The following is a 27,151-nucleotide window of genomic DNA, read 5'->3' on the forward strand; positions in this document are numbered from 1 at the left end:
TTAACATTGAATAAAGTATTTATTGTGACTTTTTCCCCTGTGACACAAGATCATTTATTTTTCCGAGCTCTCCAAACGATACAGTTGCTGAACCTCTTTCAGCTGGTCTTGCCTGAAAATAATAAAGATGAAGGACATTAGGAATAAATATATATAGCTCTAATTAAACCCTTTAATGCTGTCTTATATTTAAAAAAAAAAAACCCCACCCTAAGTAAATAAAAAGAAAATGGAAACATCAACCCAGGAAGAAAAGTGATCAATATTAATAATAATACCTGTGAATCATGATATTTCCATCCTATCATGTAATAGATCTGATACGTGGCAGGCACAGAACCATCCTCATTTCTGTACATTTCTATAAAAACAAATCATGGTTAAAGTCGGAAAAAATGCAAGCAGAAAAAAAAAAAAAACTGTTCAAAAAAAGTACGTCCCCCACAAGAGAAATGAATATTAGAATACTCGTGGGATTCTGAGAAAGGCTCTTGTGAAAAGTCCTCAACCCTGAGAAACTGACCGTAAAGAAATAGGGCTTTTGGGGAAAAGGATACACAGCCACAGGATCTGTGTTTTGAGAGCAGGACGAGAAAGCTGAAGGTGCCTTAAAAAGAACAGCGTGATTTTAGGGGATAAAGACGACAGGGCACAAGCTGGTCAGCGAGCTGGCTGGGGGACGGCAGGCTCCTTACCTTGGTACACCGCTGCAGCGGCCAGCATGGTGTTCCGGTGTAAGAGGGCTTTTCTATTCCAAGCGCAGTTACTCTCACCCATCCCTACAAACACACTAGAGGTTTGAGATGGTTCAGCAAATACCTGAGCAGCTCAATAGCACAGATTTAACCTTTTCTCATCCAACGGAATACCCGTCCCCCATCTCTGACAGTCACTAAGACAAATAGCCTCATTTTGCTCTCAGATCATAGTTAATGACCCTCAGGCAAAGCCACTTGAGGCTTCTGGGTAGCAAGACAAGTCAAATTTCAGGAGGCAAGCCCCGTAAGCACACTTAATTTGGCAGCAATGGACTATACGGTAAGCCAGCTGGGCCAAAGCAAGGCCACAGGCCCTCCAGGTGAGTCATCAGGAGCTGGCAAGTGTCTTTTTAGTGATGCCATGTTTCATGCCCTTTTCAGCAGCTCTTTGAAGAAGGACAGGACATCGGTGCAACACCTCACTCCTTCTAAGCCATCAACGTAAGTATGAACGTGAAACCTGGAAGAGGGTTTGAAAACTCATTGAACTGGGGTCTCCGGCATTGTGGGTGAGCTACTAAGGAAGCCTGAAGACTCATTAGGTTGTACCAAAACTACAACGTGTTTTCAGATTTTACAACATTTTACTGATCCCAGATTAGGAAACAATTATGTGCATTCTCTTCAGGGGCACTTTTCTTAATGTTTTAACATTTGTTTTTAGATTTCTTTCCTTCAAATTGATAGCTAAAAGCTAGGATTATGTTATCTTCTTGTTCACTAAAATTTAATATTATATATTTAATATTTTTAATCCATACAGTCAAACAAAATTACTTTGAAAGGCCACATTTTAAACTAGCTTGCAAAATTAAAAGAATCAAAATTAAAAACCCTTTACATTTATTCTCTATATATGATCAAATATCAGTTTCTTAGTTTTGTTTTTCTACTTTCAGAAGAGATACCAATAAAGTTCCCAATGTCAATGTTCTTTAGTTGTTTAAAAGTAATAATTTCCCAGGTTTTCAATGGCCTTACGAAAAACAATCAACAAATTAGATGGAATGAGTAAATCTGTTTCCCTTCTCCAATCCCAAAGGTCCTTATTATTCCCTAAAATAATGAAATTCTGATACTAAAAGCAATGTCCCATATCCTGTGAGTAAAACAGTCCCAATTCATTAAGAACAAGGACATAGTATACAAACTAATATTAATAGAGGAATCACTATGAAGAAGAGGGTGGATCTTATTCTTACGGTCATGAAGTAGCTAGATGACCTTAGATCCACTGCTCTGGGTCCTCAAGGTGGCCAGGCTAGATGATCGCTAAAGGCTTCCAACACTAACATTTTAACCCACTACACAATCCAATATAAAAAAATTCTCCCACATAATCAACTATCAACTGTAACAAGAGATCAGAGGCAAACTGGGACTCATATTGGAAGGATTTATTGCTGATGACAATAAATGGTGCTGCAGTGCTTTCATTTCTCCCTAACTTCCCATTTGCTATGACTTACACAGTAGAGGCAACACCAGTGAAAAAAGGTTTAATTTTTTTAAGGGAAATACTTAACGCACCAGAAATTCTAAATGCCTTCTAAATAACTGGTATTGTGCAGTGCTAAGTCGCTTCAGTCGTGCCCGACCTCTTTGTGACCCTATGGACTACAGCCTGCCAAGGTCCTCTGTCTGTTGAATTCCCCAGGCAAGAATACTGGAGTGGGTGGCCATGTCCTCCTCCAGGGGATCTTCCTGACCCAGGGATCGAACCCATGTCTTTTGTATCTCCTGCATTGGCAGGTGGGTTCTTGACCACTAGTGCCACCTGGGAAGCACAAAGAACTGGTATAAGGATATACTAATTAAGATTATTAGGCACAGTGCTTTCTGATACAGAAATTCGAAGACACTAACTGTTGCTAGGGACACCTACCCTTCCCTCACATGAGAATCTTCTCCTTAGAGAAGCAATGTAATGTGGCACATGAAGTCTAGACTTTGGGATCATAATTCCGGCTCTGGCCCTTAAATAACCTGAGACAAAGTCATTTTACCTCTATTAAACTCAAGTTTTATTAACTTTATAACACATTCTGATAGACCTTTCCTGGAGACAACCTGGGAAACACATCTGGGGACTTCTGACCAGCTCTGGGCTTTGGGATAACAGAAAGATCTGGGAAACACGTAACTGTTTAAGACTCTCACAGTGTTTTTAAGGTTAAGTTCAATTGCTTATTTAAAAAAAAGGTCTAATTATTATGGTTTACTAGGAACAATACTGAGTATTGTCTAAAAAAATAACAACTGAACTTACCTTAAAACTACTGTGAAAGCCTCCAAAACTTTTCATGTATTCCTCAGCTGATAACGCAACTTGTTTTGCAAAATTAGGTCAATGTTCTGGACTTTCTTCTGTGAATGAATAATAGCAGCTTAAATAAGAAACATCACAACCATCAAGAAAAAAGTGTAACATGATGTAAAATGCCAAAAACTAACGGGACGGTAGCACCATCTTCTGGTCCGCAGAGCAGCACCCCTGGGAGTCTGCCAAGCGCCCCCCTCCAGCACTTGCCCCTCAACCACCCTTCTTCCCATGCCAGCTGCCTCGGGGCTCTTCAGGGGAGAGTGGCCGACATCTCAGGATGTCAGTAAGGCTGCGACACTGGGCTTAACCCCTGGCTCTAGCACTTAACCAAGCACTTCGCCTCGGGCTAGTCACTTCTCTGTGCCCAGTTTCCTCACCCAAAACAGGAGAGGGGAACCGTGCTAGCCGGTCTCCGCTTCCTCACCAACAGGCCTCATAAACCACGCTGGAGGGTGAGCTTGCTCACATATCAATCTGACTGTCCCTCCTCGGCACGAAATTCTCCCAACAGACTGTAGGGCTCCCCTGATAAAGTCTAAAAAGCCTCTGATGGACTCGCCTACATCACTTCCCATCATCCTCCCGTTCTACATATTTGAGCAATGTTGAATTACGATGCAGTTTCCCAGTTAGGAAAGTGGAGGCTGAGTGTCCCCTCTGGAGTCTCCGTGATTTTACACAGACCTCTCCATTGCCTGGAATGCAAGGCCCGACCCCCAGAGGGGCACCCACCCCTTTCTTCTTCTAGCATGAACTCATTTTAGCTTAGGTACTGCCTCTTCTGCAGACGCATCCCTAAGCAGACTTAGGGATTTTTCTTCTGTGTTTCTCCCTGCACTTTTTTAAAAAGAATTATCCCACTTTACAGTTAAAAGCATTTGTCTATCTCTGTGTGTCTCTTTACTAGAGCATATGTTCCCTATGATCAGAAACTGTTATTTCAACACTGGCTCAGTTGGCTGCACATGGTAGATGCTCAATAAACAGTTAAGTGAACGAATATAAAATCAACCAGTTAATGTTTCTATCAACTTTGATAAATATTATTTTTACAAGTTATCTTTAGATAATTCCTCTTAATCCTCTTAAGAATAAGAAACATTAAAGACTAAAAGATATGATTTGTGTAAAAGCCTTTACAGTAAAGAGAAACACTGGCAAAGCCACTTAAAAGGTGAATGTTACACAACAGTTCCTCAAAATATATGACTGATTGAAACCATCAGGAGGAGGGAAGGGGGGAGTTATCAACTGGAAAGAGGCATGAAGCATCTTCGAGGGGCTGAAAGGTACTAGTCTGTGGTTTATATAATACTTGAAAATACAAGCAGCTGTACAGTTACAATTAGTGCATTTGATTGAACACCTAGGCTAACGCCTATGCTCCGTGAAGACCCAGACCATTTGGCTGGCACCCTCTCCCCCCTCCTGCTGTCAGACACCAGGCTCCCAGGCCCTCCTCTGATTCAGTGAAGGGTTTGGCACCTGGCTCAGCTTTCCTCTGTACCCCAGGTGGTGCCACCACCCTGGAGGACTTCAAGGTTAATAACTGGCAAGTACCAGGGCCTCTAAGACTTCTGAGTCTTCTTATCACCAGTGGGATTTCCATCACTCCTCCTCTGCCATCACACCTGTAATGTGTCCTGGACGAGTCAGCACTTGTAACTGCTTCACTTCTAAGATCACCAGTCCAAACGTCCCATTTTCTGACCACATCCTCCTTCCTTCAAGCGTGTTCATGTATTTCAACTACGATCATCCTCTGACCTCCCCTACTTTCTCCCAGTCCATCAGTTCTCCTCCCCCTTCTTTTTTTTATTACTTCCTTTTCCTTCCAGCTTAGATTTTTGCCCTATTATCTCAGTTACACTCTGGGAATTCTCTTTTGCCTTTGTCTTCTTATTACTCTCAATTAGCAGAGCCCCAAGCCAGACTGATACGACTTTCTCTTTTGTGCCAGGTCCCCAGCTGCCAGCTATTGTCAGAGAAAGTCACAGATACATTTGACCAACTTCAAATGTGCCCTTCAAATTTGATAACTCTCCCTGATTCATTCACCTTCCTATTCTCTACAGTGACTATATCAAATATCTACTCATTTGCAAACCTCTGACCCTTTGAGTCTCAGTATACGACTTTACACTCGGCTTGATGGAGAACATCGATCCATTAGACGAGAATCTCCTGCTATCAAACCAATGCCTGTGACCACTGCCCTCTCCCTCTGCCCTTCCATGTAGGCCTGTCCCCTCTTGTCCAAGGGCAACTCTCCTCCTCTTATCTCATCCCCTTCCACCTTTTTGGGTACCTGACCTGATTAATTGTCCTCTCTCTCTCTTCTAGAGTCAATTCTATGGAAGCACTTAGGTTCTTCTAATCAACTGTTCAATAAATTCAAGTCTTGAGATGAAACAAAATAAAAAACTTCACCCCATCTCCCATTTCTCTCCTCCACTCACACATGTAACTGTGCCCTCTCTCCCCTCTTCTTCATAATCAAGTTTCTTGAGAAGACGGATGCCTGCTGCCCTAGCCACCCCCCCACCCATAGGTGTCAACCTAGCCCCTTCCCTCCGCCTCTCCCACCATGCCCATGCCAATAACAGAGCGCTCCCCGCGGTCACCAAAGCTTCCTCATCCTCTGGCAGTGGGCTTTCCTTTCAGTCCACATCATGTTTCCAAGCAGCATTTGACGCTCCCTTTGCTTTGAACTCTTTAGTCTAGGTAATATGATCCCTTTCTGCTGTTTCTCCTTAGCACCCTGAGAGCTACACATACTCAGTCTCTGCAGGCTCCTCCTCTTCTTATGCTGTCACTGCACGTTAGGTTCCTAAAGGCTCCAGACCAGGCCACTTTCTCTTCTTGGTTCACAGTGACTCACAGTGTTTACCTGGGCCACTTGCCTCCTCTGAGCTACACAGCCACACACTCAACCACCTACCTGTTGTTTCATCTCAGGTATCTCAGAAGCATTTCCAAACCAACATGCCCAGGTATGAATTCAAGAGCTGTCCCTGCTCATACTTGGTTGTTGTCTGCTGTTTCTCCATCAATGAAGGGTACCATCTATCTGGCTGCGAGAGCTAGAAACTCAGTGCCATGTTTGAAATGCCTCTCTCCTCATTAGCCCACATGTAATCCATCAGCAGGAACTGTCACGTTTATCTCCTAAATGTCTCCTGAACCCAATCCATTCACTTCTCACCATCTCTACTGTCACCACCTTAGTCCAAACCACTGTCATGTCTCAGTAAGCTTTACAGCAATGTCTCTCTATTAATTTATCTGCCAATCCATTTAAAAAAATACAAATCTGATGTCATGATCCCTCCCCCATTAAAATATCTCAAGGGGCATTTTAAGAGAAAGACAAACAATCTTAACAAAGGCTGCAAGGCCCCCATTTACCTGCCAATTTAATGAGTCCTCTCTTCTTTTTACTCCCTATGTTCTGGTCAAAAGGACTCTCTTTCAGTTCTTGCCATGTTCTTTCTTGCAACAGGGCCTTTGCACATGTTGCTCTTCTTGCTTCACCCAGTGGCCTCACTTCATTTTTGAGGGCACAGCCATCGGTTCCTCAGACAGGACTTCACTGACTCTCCCAGACCAGGACCTAGCTCACCTAACTCTCTGGCAACCCCCAGTCCTACAGTAAGCTAACTACTTGCTTTCTTGTGCCAGGATCCGAGCTGCCAAGCGCTGCTTGAGAAAGTCAGAGGTGTCCCGCCATCCTCACACGCTCCTTCAAGCAAGTCCTGCCAGCCTTTCGTGGGCAGTCACCAAGTTCCCCTACGGTACAGCACCTATCACAATTATAGTTTAACATTTATCTTTGTGGCCACTGCCTCATGTCGACTGCACCCAGCTTGTACTAAAAACTCCATCAAGATAGTCCACTTTCTCCTTACCCAGTGTATCTCCAGGGCTTGGCCCCAGTGCCTGCACAGTCAGCTCTCAAAATATGACTCTCAAAAGGGGCCTAAAAATTCCTTCAAGTGTCTTACCTTGTAAATCTTCCATCAATTCAAACATCCCAGGATAGTTAACTTGAATTTCATCAGTGTCCTATTTAAAAAGAAAGCAGAATCTTCATTTGGCATTCATTACCAAGGATCTAGATTAGAGAAGAAGTTGCAGAAATTCCCCAGACCAATCTCTCACAGTAAGCAGGAATCTTCTCTGCAATCCTCTTCGCAGGTATTATCTCACTTACACTTGATTTACAAAGATTTCAAATTGCAGGGTAAATGCTTGCCATTGTAACACTAACCTTCCTATAACGCCATCAACTAGTTCTAATTCTCCCCTTGGGATTCACACAAATAAAGTCTGTTCTGTACTCTGTAAACTACTCTTTTCTTCTAGTCTTTGAAAAGTCTTCCAGGACACTAAAACTTTTTAGGGGAAGGGTTAGGCTTCTAGACAAAATCCTTACACATGCCAACTTCATTTTTCTCTACATCGTCAATATTAATCTCTCTCTAAATGTGACACCCAGAGTCAAATAGGGTCAGCTCCCAAGATGCTTCCCTCCTACTCCCAGTGCTGCAGCAACACCACATGGACTAGTCTAGCAATGGACACACAGCTGGACAGACACAGTTTATTTCTTGAGTGGCCTGTTGCGCAATGGTGTCCCACTCTTTTTGAAGTTCGATACAGGAGCTCACTGTTGCTGCAGTGGCAGAGACCACTGACGCTCCCCAAATATCCAGGTACTCCTGGACATTTCACAGCCTCACACATTTCTCCTGGCAAAAGAAAAGTGAGGTGGAGGCAGGTAATAAATAGCTAGGGAGCCTTTTCCAGGACATGTCTTGGGCAGTGACCTTAGGGGACACCAGGCTCAGATGGCACAACTACAGGATGGAGATGAGCTGCCCAACCAGAATGGCTGGGATTGATAAAAATTGTGTGTTAGCCACTCTGATGTAGGAGTTTGTCTACAATGGAAACTAACCTTGAATATAGGACACTTCCTTTTTTCCCCTAACTGTGCTATCAAAATGCTGCACATATCTCAAACTTCATTTTACTGGCACTATTTTTGAAGTATCCAGATCTTTTTGTGTTCTGTAGTTTTATTAAATATTTGTCCAATTTTGGACTTAATGTTGCACAGAATCAAGTACAAAACCCTAAATAACAGTTATCAAAAATATCCATTTTAATTCCTAAAGAAACGTAAAACAAAATGACCAATTACCTTTTTTAAACATTAGACACAAATTACTTAGAAGCAGGAAATTAACATATACTGCTGATGAGCATGTCAATTAATGCTACCTTATAGAGAGTAATTTTACATGTCAAAATCTGAAATGCATAGATTCTTTTTTTTTTTTGAAATGCATAGACTCTTTGACTCAGCAATTTGACAGACGTGCCAAGATTATGTGTAAAAGAAAATTCATGGCAACACTGTTTGAAAGAATATAAAAAACAAACAAACTGGAAACAATCTAAATGTCCATTAACAGAGAAAAGGTTAAACAAAGTGTACCTATTCAATGAAATACTTTATGAAAAGTAAAAGTGCAAGTCACTCAGTCCTGTCTGACTCTTTGCGATCCCATGGACTACACAGTCCATGGAATTCTCCAAGCCAGAATACTGGAGCAGGTAGCCTTTCCCTGCTCCAGGGGATCTTCCCAACCCAGGGATCGAACCCAGGCCTCCCACATTGCAGGCGGATTCTTTACCAGCTGAGCCAGAAGGGAAGCCCGAAATACTATATAGTTGTCAAAAAAAAGAACATGGTAGGTATATGTTTGTAGCAGAACATCTCCAAGACAAGTTATTGACTGGGGGGAAAAAAAGACTGCATATGGAAAAAAGAAAAAGAGTACATACATTGTTGTATGTGTATGTTTAAGCAATATAACTGCACTCCAATCTGTGAGGAAGTATGTCTGAAAGGACAAACAGGACAGCTGACAAAAGGCATCCATGTGGAGAGGAACAGGGGGGTGGTGTCAGAAGGGAGGAGACCTCCACTCATTTTAGACCCGCTGTGTTACTCTTTCTTTGTGTGTTTTTCTTTTTTTTTTAAACACATGTGTGGATTAAGTTGTATGTGCTCTTTTTAATAAGACCATCTCTGGATAGTCCATTTCTTCTATATATTTTTCCACATTGGGAAACTATTTTTAAAAAGAGACTTTAAGATGAAAAAAAAAAAATTCCTTCTAGGCTGATGCCTACCATTAAACAATACCCTGTGAAAACATTTCAATGAAACCAACTAAAAGCATCATCTCCTTCTCAATCAAAAGAGTACCACAATAGCCTTGTCAAAGGTCTGATTCAAATCAAGATGAAGGATAATATCCACACTTTTCTCCCAATATACTAGTCTGGAAATGATTCTGAAAGGAAATGAGTTTCACTTAGAATGCCAACTAATTAAAAAAAATAATTCATTAAGAGGGTCATATGTGTAAATATAATTATATGATACTAATTTAACTTGACTTCACTTTAAAAATAAAAATCCATTGTGATATAAAAGTAATATATCTAATGTTATATGCAACATATACCTGCATAATTGATTATATAAAAGCTTTTTGCATAGGAGTTTTTGAAAATTAGTCAGATACAATGTTAAAATAGCACTTTGGAGACAATGTATATGTCTCCAGGAACAAATTTGCATATATTTATTATTAAATTACCCTCTAATTTTATAAACTATAGAGAAGATCATACACCAATGGGAATCTTTCTAGAACACATAACCCACTTTTACAACTTGGAAAACTGCATGTTGTTAACATAATTTAGCTTTCTTTTGATGACTCAGGATAGAAGTTTCATCTTTTTCCTCACGGGCGGCAACCTTTGAGTCCCCTACTATTCCTATTGATCTCTGACCAGGCACGAGTTCCTCACATCACCCCACGAGGGCTGTGTCACCTCCTAGTCTAGTGTCTCTCCCCTTCCCTTACAACCCCTTCCCAACATCAGAGGCCCTGCGAGTCTGCGCCCCTTGCTTTCTGTCAGAGTGTGGATGGACATGACAAGCCATTTTGGTGGGCTGATTTTATGACGTATACTCACACTACACCTCCTTAAAAAGTTATTTTAATTTTAAGCCTATCTAACCTGATCTAACCCTGGGCCTCATGAAGGCACATTCTCTCACTTCCACTTCACACGACACCACTTTACTTGAGAGCTGGTGGGAGAGGCCATGCTGTGAACACTACTGACACCTCCTTCCTCCTCATGGGGGATGCTCTGTCTCTCATGGTACACCCAACTCTAGATTTGAAGGGTCTGATGAACAAGCATGTCTTAGAAAATAGCCTCCCTGCTAACTGAGGTACTTTTCTTTTTGGGTTACTTATTTAGGTAACAAATACTAAAAATTTTACATTCCTACCTTGTGTCAATCAATATAAAAAGAGAGAGAGATTATTTCTGAACCGTGTGATTAATGGGTTACTCGATTCTCTTGATAGTTACCACAGTCAGAGTATTAAAGCCAGCTCTCCCAAGCAGATGTCCTAAGTCATTGACAGCAGTGAAAGGTGAGATGTGGGGAGAAAACCCCCCTTCCCTTTCTGTTTCCGCTAACTGTAAGGAACACCGGAGTTCAAAGAGCGTGTCACCTCCAAACATTGCCCCAATGAACACTCCATCTGGTTTTAAAACATAATGAATCTGTAACAAATACAAACAACAAAACGATTCAAAATTTCAGACACAAAAATGTTAAAAGAATAAATACATGGAATCTAGATCAATATTTCATGACTACCATTCTTATTTTGTCAAGTTAAAAGCCAGATAATTTAATAAATAATACTTACACAACAAACTATCAGAAAGGCTCTGCATGATATTATTGTAAAGGCAGATAAACATTTACTGATAGTGTTAATATCTATAAAATACATTATATGCTTTCAAATTTTCTAATAATAGACAAAACTTACTTTTTCAATCAGTAAAATACTGAAAGAACAAGATTTTTAAGTGTGGTAGATTACAGACATCACTGTCCTCCTTGTATCTGTGCCCTTAGACATGTCACTTTGTAACAAACCCCATTAGGAGAATCTGGACCAGCCCCACGACTGGCTCTGACCCAAAGAATGTGGAGCAAGTGACAGTATGGCAGTGCCAAGCCAAGGGCCCCATGGCCTCGCTGCTTCCACCTGCTCTCCAGGAGCCCCGTGTACGAGCCGCGCTGTGAACAAGCCTGAGCCGGCCTGCTGAAGGGTGACAGGAAGAGACGCGGGGATCAGCCAGGAGCTCAGCTGAAGCCATCTGACAGCTCCAGGACAAGCCACCCCCAGGTCAGACATGTGGGTGAACCAAGCCAGACCCAGAAGTATCTCCTAAGTCCAGCCCAAATCCCTAACTCACAAAATCGTGACTTACTTTTTTAAAACACGAAGTTGAGGTGGCTTATTAAGCAGAAAAAGCTAATTTACAGGGAAGTCATTATGATTCACAACTAAAATGTCTGGAAACATTTTAGTTAAATATTAACATATTAATTAATTTAGTAACACAGAATTAAGGAGAAGTAACCAACTTATTTTTCAGCTGTAAAACAAAAACAAATTTTAATTGGTAACTTAAACAAAACAGTAGTGACACTCAATTCCATAATCATAAATGTTTATTCAATGACTCTTGGAACTACAGTCTGTAACTAGTTTTGACTCTACTTTCATATAGGGCAAGGTGAACTCTGAAGTAAATCCGAACCCACATCACGGGAGGCTACTCTAATTCAAGTATACATCTTGAATGTATATTTAAAATATTATGAAGCAATTTTATATAAAACTGTATAAGCAAACTGACTGTAAAAATCTTTTTCCTTCAGTCCCTTCAGTGTTACTTCCTTCTCTTGCCACCAAACTCTCATAGAACTAAAGTACCTAAAATTGAGTTCTCAGCTCTCGTCAGTTTGTTTCCACCTCAGAGGGCTTATCAGTTCCCGTGATTTTCACAAGAATGACTTCCCAATCTCTACCTTGAGCCTGGACAGCTTCCCAGGATCCTATATTTATCTTTTGGCTGCCGGTGTCATAGACATTTGTCTCTCGGCAAACGTACCCCCTGCCCTTCCCCACGGCATCCAACAGACACAGAACACATATTCTCAAACCAACTCCCCTTTCCAGCTGCTATATTTCTGTTAATTACCATCTTCTAGTCCCTTTATCTGATCATTACCCTTCTTTCCCCTACTCTTACTAATTATCTCCAGTCATCCAGACTGAAAACTTGAAGGCAAGCTTTCACTCCTGACTCTCCTTCATCTTCAGCTCTTAACCAGCCACCAAACTGTTGATCTTACTTTGCAGAGTCCTAAAGACCTCTCCTAAAAGATGATGCTGTGAAAGTGCTGCACTCAATGTGCCAGCAAATTTGGAAAACTCAGCAGTGGCCACAGGACTGGAAAAGGTCAGTTTTCATTCCAATCCCTAAGAACGGTAATGCCAAAGAATGCTCAAACTACTGCACAATTGCACTCATCTCACACACTAGTAAAGTAATGCTCAAAATTCTCCAAGTCAGGCTTCAACAATACGTGAACTGTGAACTTCCAGATGTTCAAGCTGCTTTTAGAAAAGGCAGAGGAACCAGAGATCAAATTGCCAACATTTGCTGTATCATTGAAAAAGCAAGAGAATTCCAGAAAAACATGTATTTCTGCTTTATTGACTATGCCAAAGCCTTTGACTGTGTGGATCACAATAAACTGTGGAAAATTCTTCAAGAGATGGGAATACCAGAACACCTGACCTGCCTCTTGAGAAATCTATATGCAGGTCAGGAAGCAACAGTTAGAACTGGACATGGAACAACAGACTGGTTCCAAATAGGAAAAGGAGTATGTCAAGGCTGTATATTGCACTGTGCTTATTTAACTTGTATGCAGAGTACATCACGAGAAACACTGGGCTGGAAGAAACACAAGCTGGAGTCAAGATTGCTGGGAGAAATATCAATAACCTCAGATATGCAGATGACACCACCCTTATGGCAGAAAGTGAAGAAGAACTAAAGAGACTCTTGATGAAAGTCAAAGAGGAGAGTGAAAAAGTTGGCTTAAAGCTCAACATTCAGAAAAGATCATGGCATCCAGTCCCATCACTTCATGGCAAACAGATGGAAAACCAGTGGAAACAGTGTCAGACTTTATTTTTTGGGGCTCCAAAATCACTGCAGATGGTGACTGCAGCCATGAAATTAAAAGATACATACTCCTTGGAAGAAAAGTTATGACCAACTTAGACAGCATGTTAAAAAGCAGAGACATTACTTTGCCAACAAAGGTCCGTCTAATCAAGGCTATGGTTTTTCCACTAGTCATGTATGGATGTGAGAGTTGGCCTATAAAGAAAGCTGAGCACCAAAGAATTGATGCTTTTGAATCATGGTGTTGGAGAAGACTCTTGAGAGTCCCTTGGACTGCAAGGAGATCCAACCAGTCCATCCTAAAGGAGATCAGTCCTGGGTGTTCATTGGAAGGACTGATGCTGAAGCTGAAACTCCAATACTTTAGCCACCTGATGTGAAGAACTGACTCATCTGAAAAGACCCTGACACCGGGAAAGATTGAAGGCAGGAGGAGAAGGGGACGACAGAGGATGAGATGGCTAGATGGCATCACCGACTCAATGGACATGAGTTTGAGTAAACTCCGGGAGTAGGTGATGAAGAGGCAGGCCTGGCATGCTGCAATCCATGGGGTCACAAAGAGGCGGACACGACTGAGCGACTGAACTGAACTGAAAGACTTCTTTCTTTTAACACCTACTACTCACAGTCCATGGGGTCGCAAAGAGTCAGGCACGATTGAGCGACTGAACAACAACTGCCACCTAGGTTGAGTTTATTTCATGCTTGGACTATGGAAACAGTCTCTCTTCAATTTAACCTACTTTCCGCATCAGTTTTCTAATTAGCAAAATGAAGCTGTCTTGCAGAGTTATACACAAAACACACATACACAAAACAGAGCAGAGTGACTGGCAAACAGTACATGCTTAAGATATGGTAGTTATTATCCTGCCTACTAGCTTTTTAATCATGTCACTTTTCTCTTCAAAATTCTCTGGTGGCTCTGAATTGCATAAAGAATAAACTCTTAATTGCTTACCCTGTCACTGAGTCCTCCTAAATTTGGTCCTGATATCCCTCATCTACACCTGGCACTATACGCTCCTCCTCCAGACTTCCTCTCTGTCCTTTTGGGTTTCTCAGTCTCTCACACATCCCATCTATCCCAGGATCCTGACTTCCTGGAATGCATGCCCACTCCAAATGTGACCTGTCCTTCGAGGCCCTGTTCAAGAAATTTCTTTCTCTTGAAGCTTTCCTAGGCCACTCCAAGCCACAGTGATCTCCTTCTCTCCTCTGAACATAATGCTTTTTACCCACCCCTTCCTTACCTGATGGCTGATAAATATCAACCAACAAACATTTATCAGCAATGTCTTAGTATAAAGCATGGGCAAAGTACAAATAGGTTCCTACCCACAAAAAATTTATAGACAATTAAGGAAGAAAAGAAAGCCACACATAAAATTTCTTATGAGAGCAATACTATTTTGAATAAGTTTAAAATATTTATGAAAACTTTAGTAACATCTCCATGATTATATTTATAGAATTCTCTGGGAGCGGGGAGTCACCCATATACTTCCTAATACGGCAAAGGGTACCAAGTGTATCTAGCCCACAGAAGATAATAAATTTTTGATTTGCTTCCATTTCCAATTGTCAAAAATGTGAAACAGAAACCATGTATAAGTTTCTATGTAAAAATAGACACATCTATAATTCGCTAATAGTAAACAAACTAACACAGGCTATAAGAAACAACAGTAAGTTTCTCACCTGTTCAAGTGCTCTAGGAAGGTCATTCACCCAGTGCAAACTAAAATATGAGAACACATATCTGTTTTAGCTTAATCTGTATAATTAATCAGTATAAGAATCACTAATATAGCAAGCCACAGAAAAGGTGTAAATCTGGATGTTTGAAAGTGCACATCAAAATTCACTGATTGTTAGGACTTCGCTGGTAGTCAGTAGTTAAGGCTCTATGCTCCCAATGCAGGGGGCCTGGGTTCAATCTCTGGTCAGGGAACTAAGATCCTGAATGCAGTGGCTGAAAAATAAATTCCTTAAGAAAAAAAATTCACTGACTGTTTTCACATAAGTTTTAAAATAAAAATATTAGGGGATAACCTTCCTTTGTCACAGGAGAAACCTTTAGTATTACCTTATAACTTTAGAGCATAATATACCTATTTTGGGGGCTTCCCAGGTGGCACTAGTGGTAAAGAACCCACCTGCCAATGCAGAAAACTTAAGAGATGCAGGTTTTATCCCTAAGTCAGAAGAAACCCTGGAGGAGGGCATGGCAACCCACTCCAGTATTCTTGCCTAGAGAATCCCATGGACAGAGGAGCCTGGCAGGCTACGATCCATGGTGTCCCACAGAGTCAGACATGACTGAAGTGACTTGGCACACACACATGCATATCTATTTTTAACATATATATATTTTTAAAGTACAAATGGATTACTAACCTTAAACTGCTAACCACCAGGTCAAATGTATTTTCTCTGAAGGGAAGAAATTCTTCATCAGCTAAAACACTGACAGTAGGAATTTCTGTTTCTAAGGCATTTTTCTAAAGGTTAAAAATAAAAGTTCAAAAACACATTTATATAACATCTTAATTATTAACACAATCATTGTTTGTTAAACATAAGTCATGTTATATTTACTTGACAGTTTCTAGTTCTTAAAAATTAAAAAAGCAGCCAAAGAGAAAGCACTAAAAAAATATATCTTAAATGACACTTAAGACCGGCCAGAAAATATGGCTAGCTGGTTGGAAAAACAAACGGGATAACGACATCACGCCAAACCAAACCTCAGAAAGCTGAAAGTCTCAGTGGAATAATCAAAGCCAAAAAAGTACTAGGAAAATATGGGTATATACTTTAGACTCTTAGATGAAAATGCCAAAGTAAACACGAATGACTCAAAAACCAGAAACTATAAGAGGAAAGATCGATATGCTTAATGATAAACTGATCAAAAACTTCTAAAAAGCAATAAACAATGTCAACAACATGTTTGGGGAAAAAATTTACAAAATACATGAAGAAAAATTAATATGCCTAGAAGACAAGTTCTTACAAACCACCTAGAATAAGAACAGCCAAGTGGAGAAAGGACCAAGGGACAGGCACATCACAAAATTACTGACAAAATTCACAAATTAAAAAAAATACAGCCAAAAGATATCAACAGCTATTTGGTTGCTCTAGCAATCGGAGAAACGCAAATAAAAAGGATGAAACTCTACTTTCCACCTATTAGACTGACAAAGACAAAATAACTGGCCTATTGTTGCCAACGAGGAGGAGGAGAGAGGGCTTTCATTTAATACTGTTGTTCAGTTTTCAAAGGGCAGTCTAGAGATCATATATTAAAAATCTAAAGGTGGACATCAATGAATCCATATATTCCACTCTTGGGAATTTATTCCCAGGGAGAAAAATAAATCAAACACAGAAAGTTGCTTTATATAAAGGTACTCACTGCAGTGTTGGTTATTGAGAAGCTAGAAATTTAGTAAATAAAGCATGAAATATTCCTACACTGGAATACTATGTGTGTGTGCATATATCACTCACTGATACAAAAGAATGGCATATGAGCATAATACTGTTTGTATAAAGCTGTGTTGGGGAGATAGCTATATGTCTACAAAGACACAGATGAAAATGTCACCAGCAGTTGCCTCTGAGTGGTGGGATTAATGGCTATTTTTCCTTTCCCTTTAGATTTCCTATACTGTTTAATTCTTCATTTGTAGTATACTGTGGAAAATTCTGAAAGAGATGGGAATACCAGACCATCTGACTTGTCTCTTGAGAAACCTGTATGCAGGTCAGGAAGCAACAGTTAGAACTGGACATGGAACAACAGACTGGTTCCAAATAGGAAAAGGAGTACGTCAAGGCTGTATATTGTCACCTTGCTTATTTAACTTCTATGCAGAGTACCTCATGAGAAACGCTGGGCTGGAAGAAACACAAACTGGAATCAAGATTGCCAGGAGAAATATCAATAACCTCAGATATGCAGATGACATCACCCTTATGGCAGAAAGTGAAGAAGAACTTAAGAGCCTCTTGATGAAAGTGAAAGAGCAGAGTGAAAAAGTTGGCTTAAAGCTCAACATTTAGAAAACTAAGATCATGGCATCTGGTCCCATCACATCATGGGAAATAGATGGGGAAACAGTGGAAACAGTGTCAGACTTTATTTTTTTGGGCTCCAAAATCACTGCTGATGATGATTGCAGCCATGAAATTAAAAGACGCTTACTCCTCGGAAGGAAGGTTATGGCCAACCTAGATAGCATATTTAAAAGCAGAGACATTACTTTGCCAACAAAAGTCCGTCTAGTCAAGGCTATGGTTTTCCCAGTGGTCATGTATGGATGTGAGAGTTGGACGGTGAAGAAAGCTGAGCGCCGCAGAATTGATGCTTTTGAACTGTGGTGTTGGAGAAGACTCGAGAGTCCCTTGGACTGCAAAGAGATCCAATCAATCCATCCTAAAGGAGATCAGTCCTGGGTGTTCATTGGAAGGGCTGATGTTGAAGCTGAAGCTCCAATACTTTGGCCACCTCATGCGAAGAGCTGACTCATTGGAAAAGACCCTGATGCTGGGTAGGATTGGGGGCAGGAGGAGAAGGGGATGACAGAGGATGAGATGGTTGGATGGCATCATTGACTCAACGGACATGGGTTTGGGTAGACTCCGGGAGTTGGTGATGGACAGGGAGGCCTGGCGTTCTGCGATTCATGGGGTCGCAAAGAGTCGGACACGACTGAGCGACTGAACTGAACTGAACTGAACTGAATTAGAAAAAAAAGAGCTCATTTCATTCTGAAGGAAATAAAAATAAAAAGTAAAGAACTAAAAACCAAACCAGGATCAGAAATCAATAGTATTGAAAAGCTACCTACCAAAGCATTTTCTGCAATGTCTGTTTGGAAAAACTTTCCAATGGTTTCCTGCAATGCAATAAAGTTGGTTAGATAATACAAAAAGACAAGCAAACAAAAGAATCCAGTAACAAATAAAATAAAACAACTGTTGAAATTGCTGAAGGATAAAGTGATAATTTGATTAATTTTCAGCTCTGTAAGGGTATTTTTCTGCATATAATTAGTATGGTACACAAACACCTTTAATAACACATATTATGTTTCATAGAATTAAATGTATGCAGCCAATCCTATATGTAATATATTTAACAGTATTTAATAAAATAGAGAATATGGGTATGAATAATCAGCATCTTCAGTTTACTCCACTGGGTTATGGTTTTACGTGTTAACTTCTCCATAATACGCTAAGAGCTGGTCCTCCATCTCGTGACACAGAAGATTGGAATCATTTTCCTGCCTTTAGTTGTTATTCAAAGAGATTACAAAGAGTAAAGAAAGACTTAACAAACACAGATGCTTGGGAGGGCCTCAGCGGTTTCACTCTCCCCTCTCTTTCATGCATCCTTTCTTCCTTCCCAAAACAAAGGGCACCCTGATGCTTCTTGCCCAGATGGCCACTTTCCACTGCGCGCTCTTCTCCAGGAGCCCGCTCTTTCCTCCACTACCTCTCCAGTCTGCAGTCTCGATCTCCTGCTTCTCCTTCCCTCACCTTACAATAGGAATAAGCTTCCCAATCTTGGAAACTCTCCTCACCTCTACCCACCTTACGGTTGTCTTGTTTGTAATCCACAGCACTACTTCTCACTGAGTTCCCCTCGATTCTTGGTAATCTATTTCCACTCTCACTCCTCTACTCACATGATTGATAAAAATCACTCATAATCGACTCAGAAGCTACAGCCGTCTGTTCTCACTGCTCTCAGTCCTACTCCACTTGGCCTCTTAGAAGCTCAGCACTACGGACGGTCTCCTAGAAACCTCCTCAGTACTGTTCTGCCCTGGTTTCCCTTCTCTGTGAGAAACGCCAGTCCTCTCCACTTCACCCTAACCACTTGGTGAAGAAGGTGCCTGCCCACAACTGGGAAAGGTTACCTTACCTCAACACCCTACCACCCTCTGAAGGCTGCTGATGACCTGAGGGCAACTGGTGTGTGGTACATGTTTAACTATGGCCCTCAAAAAAAAAGTGCCCTGAACTGCAGGGTCTGATGATTTCCAAAGTGTAACCACCCCAACAATGGTGGGTTTCACGCTACCAACACAATGCCGTCCAGCGGAGCACTGGGAAGAGAGGTGCACAGCAGTCTCTCTCGAAAGCCAGCTCCAGCACATCAGTGCGAGGGGTGGACATTAGGTGGGTCAGATCATCTATCCTTGTCTCTGACTTGAAAATTTCAACTAAGAGACTGGGAGACGGGGCGGCAGCTCCCAGGCTTGGAGGAGCGTGTAGACTTCAGGGGAAGGCTGGCGAATGTGTTAACAACTGGCTTTTGGTGAGCCCTGCTTTGTAGCATTTGCCAACTTCCATAATGTATAACTCCCACCATGGCTGACGTTAAGCTGTTGAAACAACATCACTAATAGAGTTGAGAAAAGATGCTAACAGCCAGTGCTGATGAGTCAGGAGGAGGCAGCTTCAGCATACTTGGAGTCCAGTTCTCATATTTGGATCTCACGCTCTGACTGAAGAACACCAGGGACAGCCCTTGGGGTAGAAATTGATAATAATTTATCAGACGGAGAAGCCAGCCGTGTAGTACGTGAACAGGACCTCCATTCTGATGTTTCAAAGTCCCCACCCTTGTGAGGTACAGCTATGCTTCCAGATCCTTGAGTAGTGTTACAGCCTCTAAGCAATGAATGTCCTAGTATTTGAACTGGCTTCAGTGGATTTCTGATTTGTCTCACAATCCACTGTCTTATTAAGTCATTTGCCATCTTACTTACTGGGCTTCCCAGGTGGCGCTAGTGGTAAAGAACCCGACTGCCAATGCAGGAGACACAAGAGATGTGGGTTTGATCCCTGGGTCGGGAAGATCCCCTGGAGGTGGACGTGGCAACCCACTCCAGTATTCCTGCCTGGAGAGTCCCATGGACAGAGAAGTCTGGCGGACTCCAGTCCGTAAGGTCATAAATAGAAACACTGAGGCAACTTAGCATGCACGCATATCTTACTTACTTTTCCAGGCATCTTTGCTGGCTCCTTCTCATTCCTCCACCCCTAAACACAAGTGTGGAAGATTCCTTTTTGTACACTGGCCCCAGAGAACTTACCTATTCCATCAAGGTCTGTAGATTCTACCAGGTCTTCTCATACATCTCTTCCTTAATATCCTGCTGTCTCCACATTGGTGGCTGGCCTTTCTCTCTCACGCCTACACTTGCCTTTGACACAGCCTTCTAATAGGTCTGTTTCTCTACATTCTGTCTTCTTCAATCCCTCCTGCACACCATCCCCAAACTAACCTTCCTTAAGCATCACTGATCACACCTGACAGCTTTCCACTTCTGCCTTCCCTCCAGCCATGCCTTGAATTCCAATCGCTATGAACACCAATCCAGATGCTATCAAATCTCGGGTCAGATTCTGTGCCTTTCAGAAGTCTCTGATCATATAAACTCCACTGATTTTTCCTTTCCCTTGACTCCTGTTGCAGTTTAATGATTGTACCAATTCCATGGCATTTATTATTATCAATTACAGTATTTTCAGAGACTTATCACATACCCCTCCCCTGTCTTGGCTCAAGCGTACACTTTTTCGTAAGTAGATTTGATATAGAAATCCCACTTTGATCTGTGTCCAGCATAGTGTCCTATATAGAGAGGCTAAAACAATTAATGAATGTTTTTTGGTCTGAATTACAAAATGAAAAATAAAATAGTATACACATTAATAAAGACTATTTATACTTAATCACACACAAAAATTTCTAACCAAATGATAAAGTGAATACTTTCCACAGATAAAAAGATAAGCTTAATCACATGTCCCAAATGAATGTCAATGTGATTTTTATTGTGATTTATAAAAAATATTTGAACAAAGTGGGAATAACAGACAATGAATCATATATAGATTCAGAGAAACTACCAGTGGGAACGCTGTATAACATGAATTCAAAGAAAAAATCATTTAAGAAAAAACACAGGAGTAGACATAAAACAACCTTTGGTTCTATCACTTAAGAAACAACAAATGAGCAATTCTGATGCAATCAAAATCTAAATATGATACAAACTGAATTGATTAAGAAAGTTTTTCCTTAAAATTGGCCAATTTTATTTCTCTAAGTAAGTTAAGTCATTGAATAAATATACCTTATTCAAGTGTTCTGCTATGTAACCTCTTCCACAACCAACATCCAAAGCAAGATGGAAATCTCTGAAAAACACAGAAGTTATGCTTTGTCTATAATAATACAGCCCATAAAGAAATTATTAAAAACAAATTTTTCTTAAGAAAAAAGATTCTCATGAACACAACTTTCAAAAAAGTCGTATCATCTGCCTGCTCCTTCATCTCACCAGCTGTATCCATCAGAGAACACACTGGACATGGCAAGCCTGTCTAGCCAAGCCATTCCCAGGGGCTCACAATGAATGGCTTTCCACAAGGTTGCTCCATGACATGGATTTGAAGAACTGATTTAGTGCAGGTATTTAAATAGATGGGGAAACAATGGAAACAGTGACAGACTTTATTTTCTTGGGCTCCAAAATCACTGAAGGTGGTGACTGCAGCCATGAAATTAAAAGGTGCTTCCTCCTTGGAAGAAAAGCTATGACAAACCTAGACAGCATATTAAAAAGCAGAGACACTACTTTGCCAACAAAGGTCCGTCTAGTCAAAGCTATGGGTTTTCCAGTAGTCATGTATGGATATGAGAGTTGGACCATAAAGAAGGCTGAATGCTGAAGAACCGATGCTTTTGAGCTGTGGTGTTGGAGAAGACTCTTGAGAGTCCCTTGGACCGCAAAAAGATAAAACCAGTCAATCCTAAAGGAAATCAATCCTGAATATTCATTAGAAGGACTGATGCTGAAGCTGAAGCTCCAATACTTTGGCCACCTGATGCAAAGAGCTGATTCACTGGAAAAGACCCTGATGCTGAGAAAGACTGAAGGCAGGAGGAGAAGGGGATGACAGAGGATGAGATGGTTGGATGGCATCACTGACTCAGTGGACATGAGTTTGAGTAAGCTCCAGGAGATGATGAAGAGAGGGAAGCCTGGCGTGCTGCAGTCCATGGGGTCGCAAAGAGTCGGACATGACTGAGCGACTGAACAACAATTTTAATCTGATAATATACTCAGACAAAGAATGAAGAGAAGTTAATGTAATTAACATGAAAATATGTGGCATACCTATCAGGAACTTACTACTTATCCCCATTTTTCAAATTTGTTGCGGCAGCAGATAACTTAGAAATTACTATGTGAAATACTATGAAATATAACATGATAAACTAAAACCCAAACAAACCATAACCTAAATAACAGCTAACTTTTACTGAAATTTTATCAGGTTCAAAGCAGTGGGCTAAGTGTACAGTTAAGTATGTCAATCCAAGGTCATTCAGCTAATAAGCAGCAGTCAGACTTGAATTCAGTAAGAAAGAATCCTGACCATAACTCTTATCCACTATGCTATGCTGTGTCCTCCAAACATATCATCTCATACTAAATCACTTTACACATCCAATTGTGGATCATAGGTTTAGGAAAAGTTTGTGACAATTTTTAAAGAAACTTCATGCACTAGTAAAATTTTTCCTATTGGAACTGAGAGTCCGTTTGCAATTTCTGTTAAAAACCTATGTCACAAATATAGAACACCAGTACACAGCTGGAGAACCACTGGTGAGAGAATGTCTAATATACCTAATGCCCCGTGTCTTGACTGTGAACACAGGCAGTGTGGCCTGGGAAAGCATATAGCCTTTGCAATCACAAACACATGAGTTAGAATTCTAGGCTTGCAATTTACTGGCTCTGTGACCACAGACAAGAGATTTAATCTTGCTAGATCTCAGTTTCCCTATCTATAAAATGGGGTTGGCATGAGAATTTTGTTCAGCATGTATTTAGCACAGTACAAATGTTCAACAACAGTTAGTTAGGAGTTATTAATATTATTATCATGGATTCTAACAGTATTAAGTGAGCCTCAGATAGTACAAATAAGACATTTAATAATCTGTTGTGTTAGTTTTAAAATATAAACATAAGATCAGTGTTGACAATAAGCTAGTCTTGCTAATAATAAAAGATCAGTATAAGATATTTTAGATTGGTATTTTTAATAATTTAATTCCAAAGAGTTAACTGTTATTTTAAGACATGCTTTTTTAGCTGCAGTCACAGTTCTCTCCATAGATTTGTGTTTTGCTGAGTATTATGACATGGAAAGATTACAAAATTCAATCTGATTTGGAAAATTTAATGTTTCATTTATTAAATAGCAAATGACCTAAAATCCAGGCAAATGAATGACTATACCATAAAGAATTAGCTACTTTTCAGATTTTTAAAATAATGAAACTAATGAAGCAGATGAAATGAAGGTGGTTTTTGTAACAATGAAGAATTTTCTTTAATTTTATGAAACTCATTCACCCCATGACTCTTTCAGGTAGCCAGAATATATCTAAAATATGATAGCAAGAGTTTACGATTTTACAGAATTTCCCTTTTTTAAAATAGACAAATGTAATAAATTCATCTCATATTGGTCTAATTTAATGGATGTCTTTTACACAGAAGAGCACAAAAAGTGATTTGCTAATAACACAGAACAATTCTATCACAGCCATTATTTAACTGAGGTTCCTGCTACCTGTGAAAGTGAAAGCATTTAACTTTTTAAGTCTCCAAAAGTTATGTTGAAAGTGAAAGTGTTAGTTGCTCAGTCATGTCGGACTCTTTGTAACCCCATGGACTGCAACCCACCAGGCTCTCCTATCTATGGGACTCTCCTGGCAAGAATACTGGAGTGGGTTTCCATGCCCTTCTCCAGGGAATCTTCCCAACCCAGGGATCCAACTCCAGTCTCCCACACTATAGGCAGATTCTTTACCATTTGAGTCACCAGGGAAATTGATTGTATTTTATTATGACAGTCATCACTTACCTGGCTATGTCATACACTCGATCTGCGATCCGACTTCCAACCTGACAGATTACAAGAGGCAATGATGCACAAAAGTAAAGATGAGTATGTTTAACAGAGAAGTAACACTTTTCCCAGTAATCAACAATCCATATGTTACTCATATTTCAACATGTTGAGTTCCCTTTATCCCTTTTTCAATTTGACCTCAGCAACTTTTAAAATTCTGAATAGGAACATCATAAATAAAAATAACCAAGGAAACACATTGAGTTAATTACCTCAGAAGTCAACTTAAGGAAAGAAGACTAAATTCTGTATATCTATCACTTTATATTGGAGAAGGAAATGGCAACCCACTCCAGTAGTCTTGCCTGGAGAATCCCAGGGACAGAGGAGCCTGGTGGGCTGCCGTCTATGGGGTTGCACAGAGTTGGACACGACTAAAGCGACTTAGCAGTAGCAGCAGCATGCCTTTATATTTCATGTGCTGCAAGAGTGCAAAGACAAAAAACAACAAGATACCCTAATTCAAAAAAAAAAAGCAACAGAAACATAACAAGCATATCATCCACAGATATTAGTGTGAGGTACGTGAAAGTGAAAAATTAGTTAGCTGGCGATTATTATAGATCAATGGATAAGTGATCATTAAATAAAAACTAATTATTTGATAACTGTTAACAAATTTTGTGGAACTCCTAAATGAATAAATAACTTTTCTGAGCAACATCTGCAAATTAGAAGTCAGCCACATTTAAAGAAACCTCCTCAAACCCAATCCAATTTAAAAGAGGTCATAAGGCAGGTACCTCTTTTTGCTCGGCTAGCTTCATGCAGCAGGAATAAAATGTGGGAGACTAATATTCCCCACGCTCCACTCATTCCCTTGTAAACATCAGAGAGTTTCTACTAGGACTTGAAAGTTCAGAACAGAATATACGTGTATTTTCTTTGGGAGGTGAGGCGGGGAGGAAGGGTAAGGGAGAAGGGACAGCAGAAGTCTTTTCCCAGAGGAGTCCACTTTGTGCATCATTACTGATATGAATACCTTTTGTTTATCATTTTACAAGACACTCATATAATTTATCTCATTTATTCTAGTCCTAAACAATGGTGAGGCCTCAGTCAAGTTGTAATCCAGGTGCCTTTCCTGGAAAAGAGTGTCTGGAAACTCACATCTTCTAAATATTTATATGTGTCACCCTGACAACAGAGTCAGTCATCTGATCTTGCCAGGACCTGCACAAAGTTCTGCCCAAAGTAGGAGCTCAGTAAGTGTTGGCTGCAATGGGTTCAAAGAGCTCATCACATTTGATTTCAATATTGGCCTATCCCTGAAGAAGCACTTAAATAGGCTGAGCTCTGTGCTGCCTGTCCAGAGAGCAGAAACCAGCTCAAGTCCCTAGTCCACCTGGGTAAAGAGGAAGAGGTCTCTCAAGCCAGCACAGACAAATCAGAGATCTGAATTCATCTTAATGAATCTTCCTAAAAGATGAACCAGATCCCATCACTTTACTGCTGAAAACCATTCAACAGCCTCCCATTCCTCTAGAGCCATGTTGGCCAATAGAAAAACAATCAGAGCCACATGAGCAACTTAAGATCTTCCAGCGAAAAGTGTTGAAAGTGTTAGTCACTCAGTCGTGTCCGACTCTTTGTGACCCTATGAACTGTAGCTCACCAGGCTCCTCTGTCCGTGGAATTCTCCAGGCAAGTGGATTGCCATGCCCTTCTCCAAAGATTTTCTAGTAGCCATTTTAAAAAGAGTAAAGAAGTCGATTTAAACCCAAAATATCAAAATAGAGTTTCAACGTGTAATTAATATAAAAATATATTAAGGAAATATTTTACATCCTTTTTTCATATTAAGTCACTGAAACCCACTGTATTTTACAGTTATTGCACATCTCAAACAGACATTTCAAGTGCTCAAAAGCTGCATGTGGCCAGAAATTACCACACAGAATGTACAACTGAGATAGAGAAGAAAATCCAAAATTCTTACCCATTAAGGCCCTCCTGACCTGGACACTCCCTTACCTCCCACTGGAGCTTTCCTGGAGGCCTTGACAAGGCCCTTTTGGCTTCAGGGCCTCTGGGTTCGTCTTTCCATTTACCTGCAAGGCTTCCCCCACGACATCCCCCAGATCCCACCTTGATTAATGTCTTGCCTCGTCGTCTGCCCCCGACCAGCGCAGTCACTTTACTACTTCACTTCACTACCTGGCGTTAGTTCATTAACTGAAATCACCTTTTCTGTTCACTGTCTCATCTTTCACAAGAATGAAATCTCTTGAGGGCAGCGATCTTGCTTTGCCCCAGGTATACCTGTAACAAGTATTAATACTATCTGCCGAGGGCATGAATGAATGATGAATGAATCGCACCTTGCAAACACCGGCGCCCGGCCCCTGCGCGATTACAGCAGAGGCCCAGACAGGCAGGGCGGCCGCTCAAGGTCACACGGCGAGGTGGGGGCGTTTGGGTCCTGGCCGGGGCTCCGGGACCCGAAGTCAAGGCGCTGGGCCACCCTCCGCGCCATCTCGCAGACTCACCTCCTCCTTTAAGTAGTCGAACTTCATCGGCTCCGGCTGCCGGGCCGCCCAGTTCTTCTGCTTCCTCTTCAAATCCCGATCGAAGATGTTGACGGCTCTGGGCGAGGCACCACTCGGGGAAGAGGCGCCAGAGGCCACCGTCCTGAGGCCGAGGTTTTTCACGGGGATCCCGACCGCCGGCAGCCGCCGCCACGAGAACCGAAGCCGAGTGAGCAGAGGCATCTCCAGCGGCGACACCCCTAGCCCGCTCGGTTATCGAGCGCATGCGCCGAGGCTACGGCAAGGACGTCGAAACGCTTCGCGGAGGGAACCCGGAGGAAGTTTGGCCCAGTTCGCGTGCCATTACAACGGTGTGTCTCGCGGAGGATTGTGGGTGTGGGGCC

General features: G+C 41.1%; 1 protein-coding gene across 7 annotated transcripts; it reads right to left on the reverse strand.

Annotated features, from left to right (window-relative positions):
• On the reverse strand, positions 1–27,025 carry NDUFAF5 (NADH:ubiquinone oxidoreductase complex assembly factor 5). Of its 7 annotated transcripts, none has more exons than XR_014073010.1 (12): positions 26,769–27,025; positions 24,232–24,272; positions 21,420–21,483; positions 18,114–18,161; positions 15,652–15,755; positions 14,953–14,992; positions 10,552–10,749; positions 7,086–7,146; positions 3,028–3,125; positions 696–779; positions 279–361; positions 1–112 (listed from the first exon to the last, which is right to left on the reverse strand). XR_014073010.1 is itself a non-coding variant. In XM_081556525.1 (12 exons), the coding sequence occupies exons 1-12, from the start codon at positions 26,988–26,990 to the stop codon at positions 20–22; spliced, it is 1,080 nt and encodes a 359-aa protein (XP_081412651.1). In that variant the 5' UTR covers positions 26,991–27,025; the 3' UTR covers positions 1–19. The 7 variants fall into 7 exon arrangements, 4 of the variants coding, with proteins under 4 accessions (XP_081412651.1, XP_081412652.1, XP_081412655.1 ...); XR_014073012.1 differs by having other exon boundaries at positions 696–790; XR_014073011.1 differs by having other exon boundaries at positions 696–1,218.
• Between the last annotated feature and the right edge of the window lie 126 nt (positions 27,026–27,151).

Source organism: Giraffa tippelskirchi, chromosome 13, assembly GCF_054371585.1.
Source record: "Giraffa tippelskirchi isolate mGirTip1 chromosome 13, T2T-mGirTip1v1.2.pri, whole genome shotgun sequence".
NCBI lineage: Eukaryota > Metazoa > Chordata > Mammalia > Artiodactyla > Giraffidae > Giraffa > Giraffa tippelskirchi.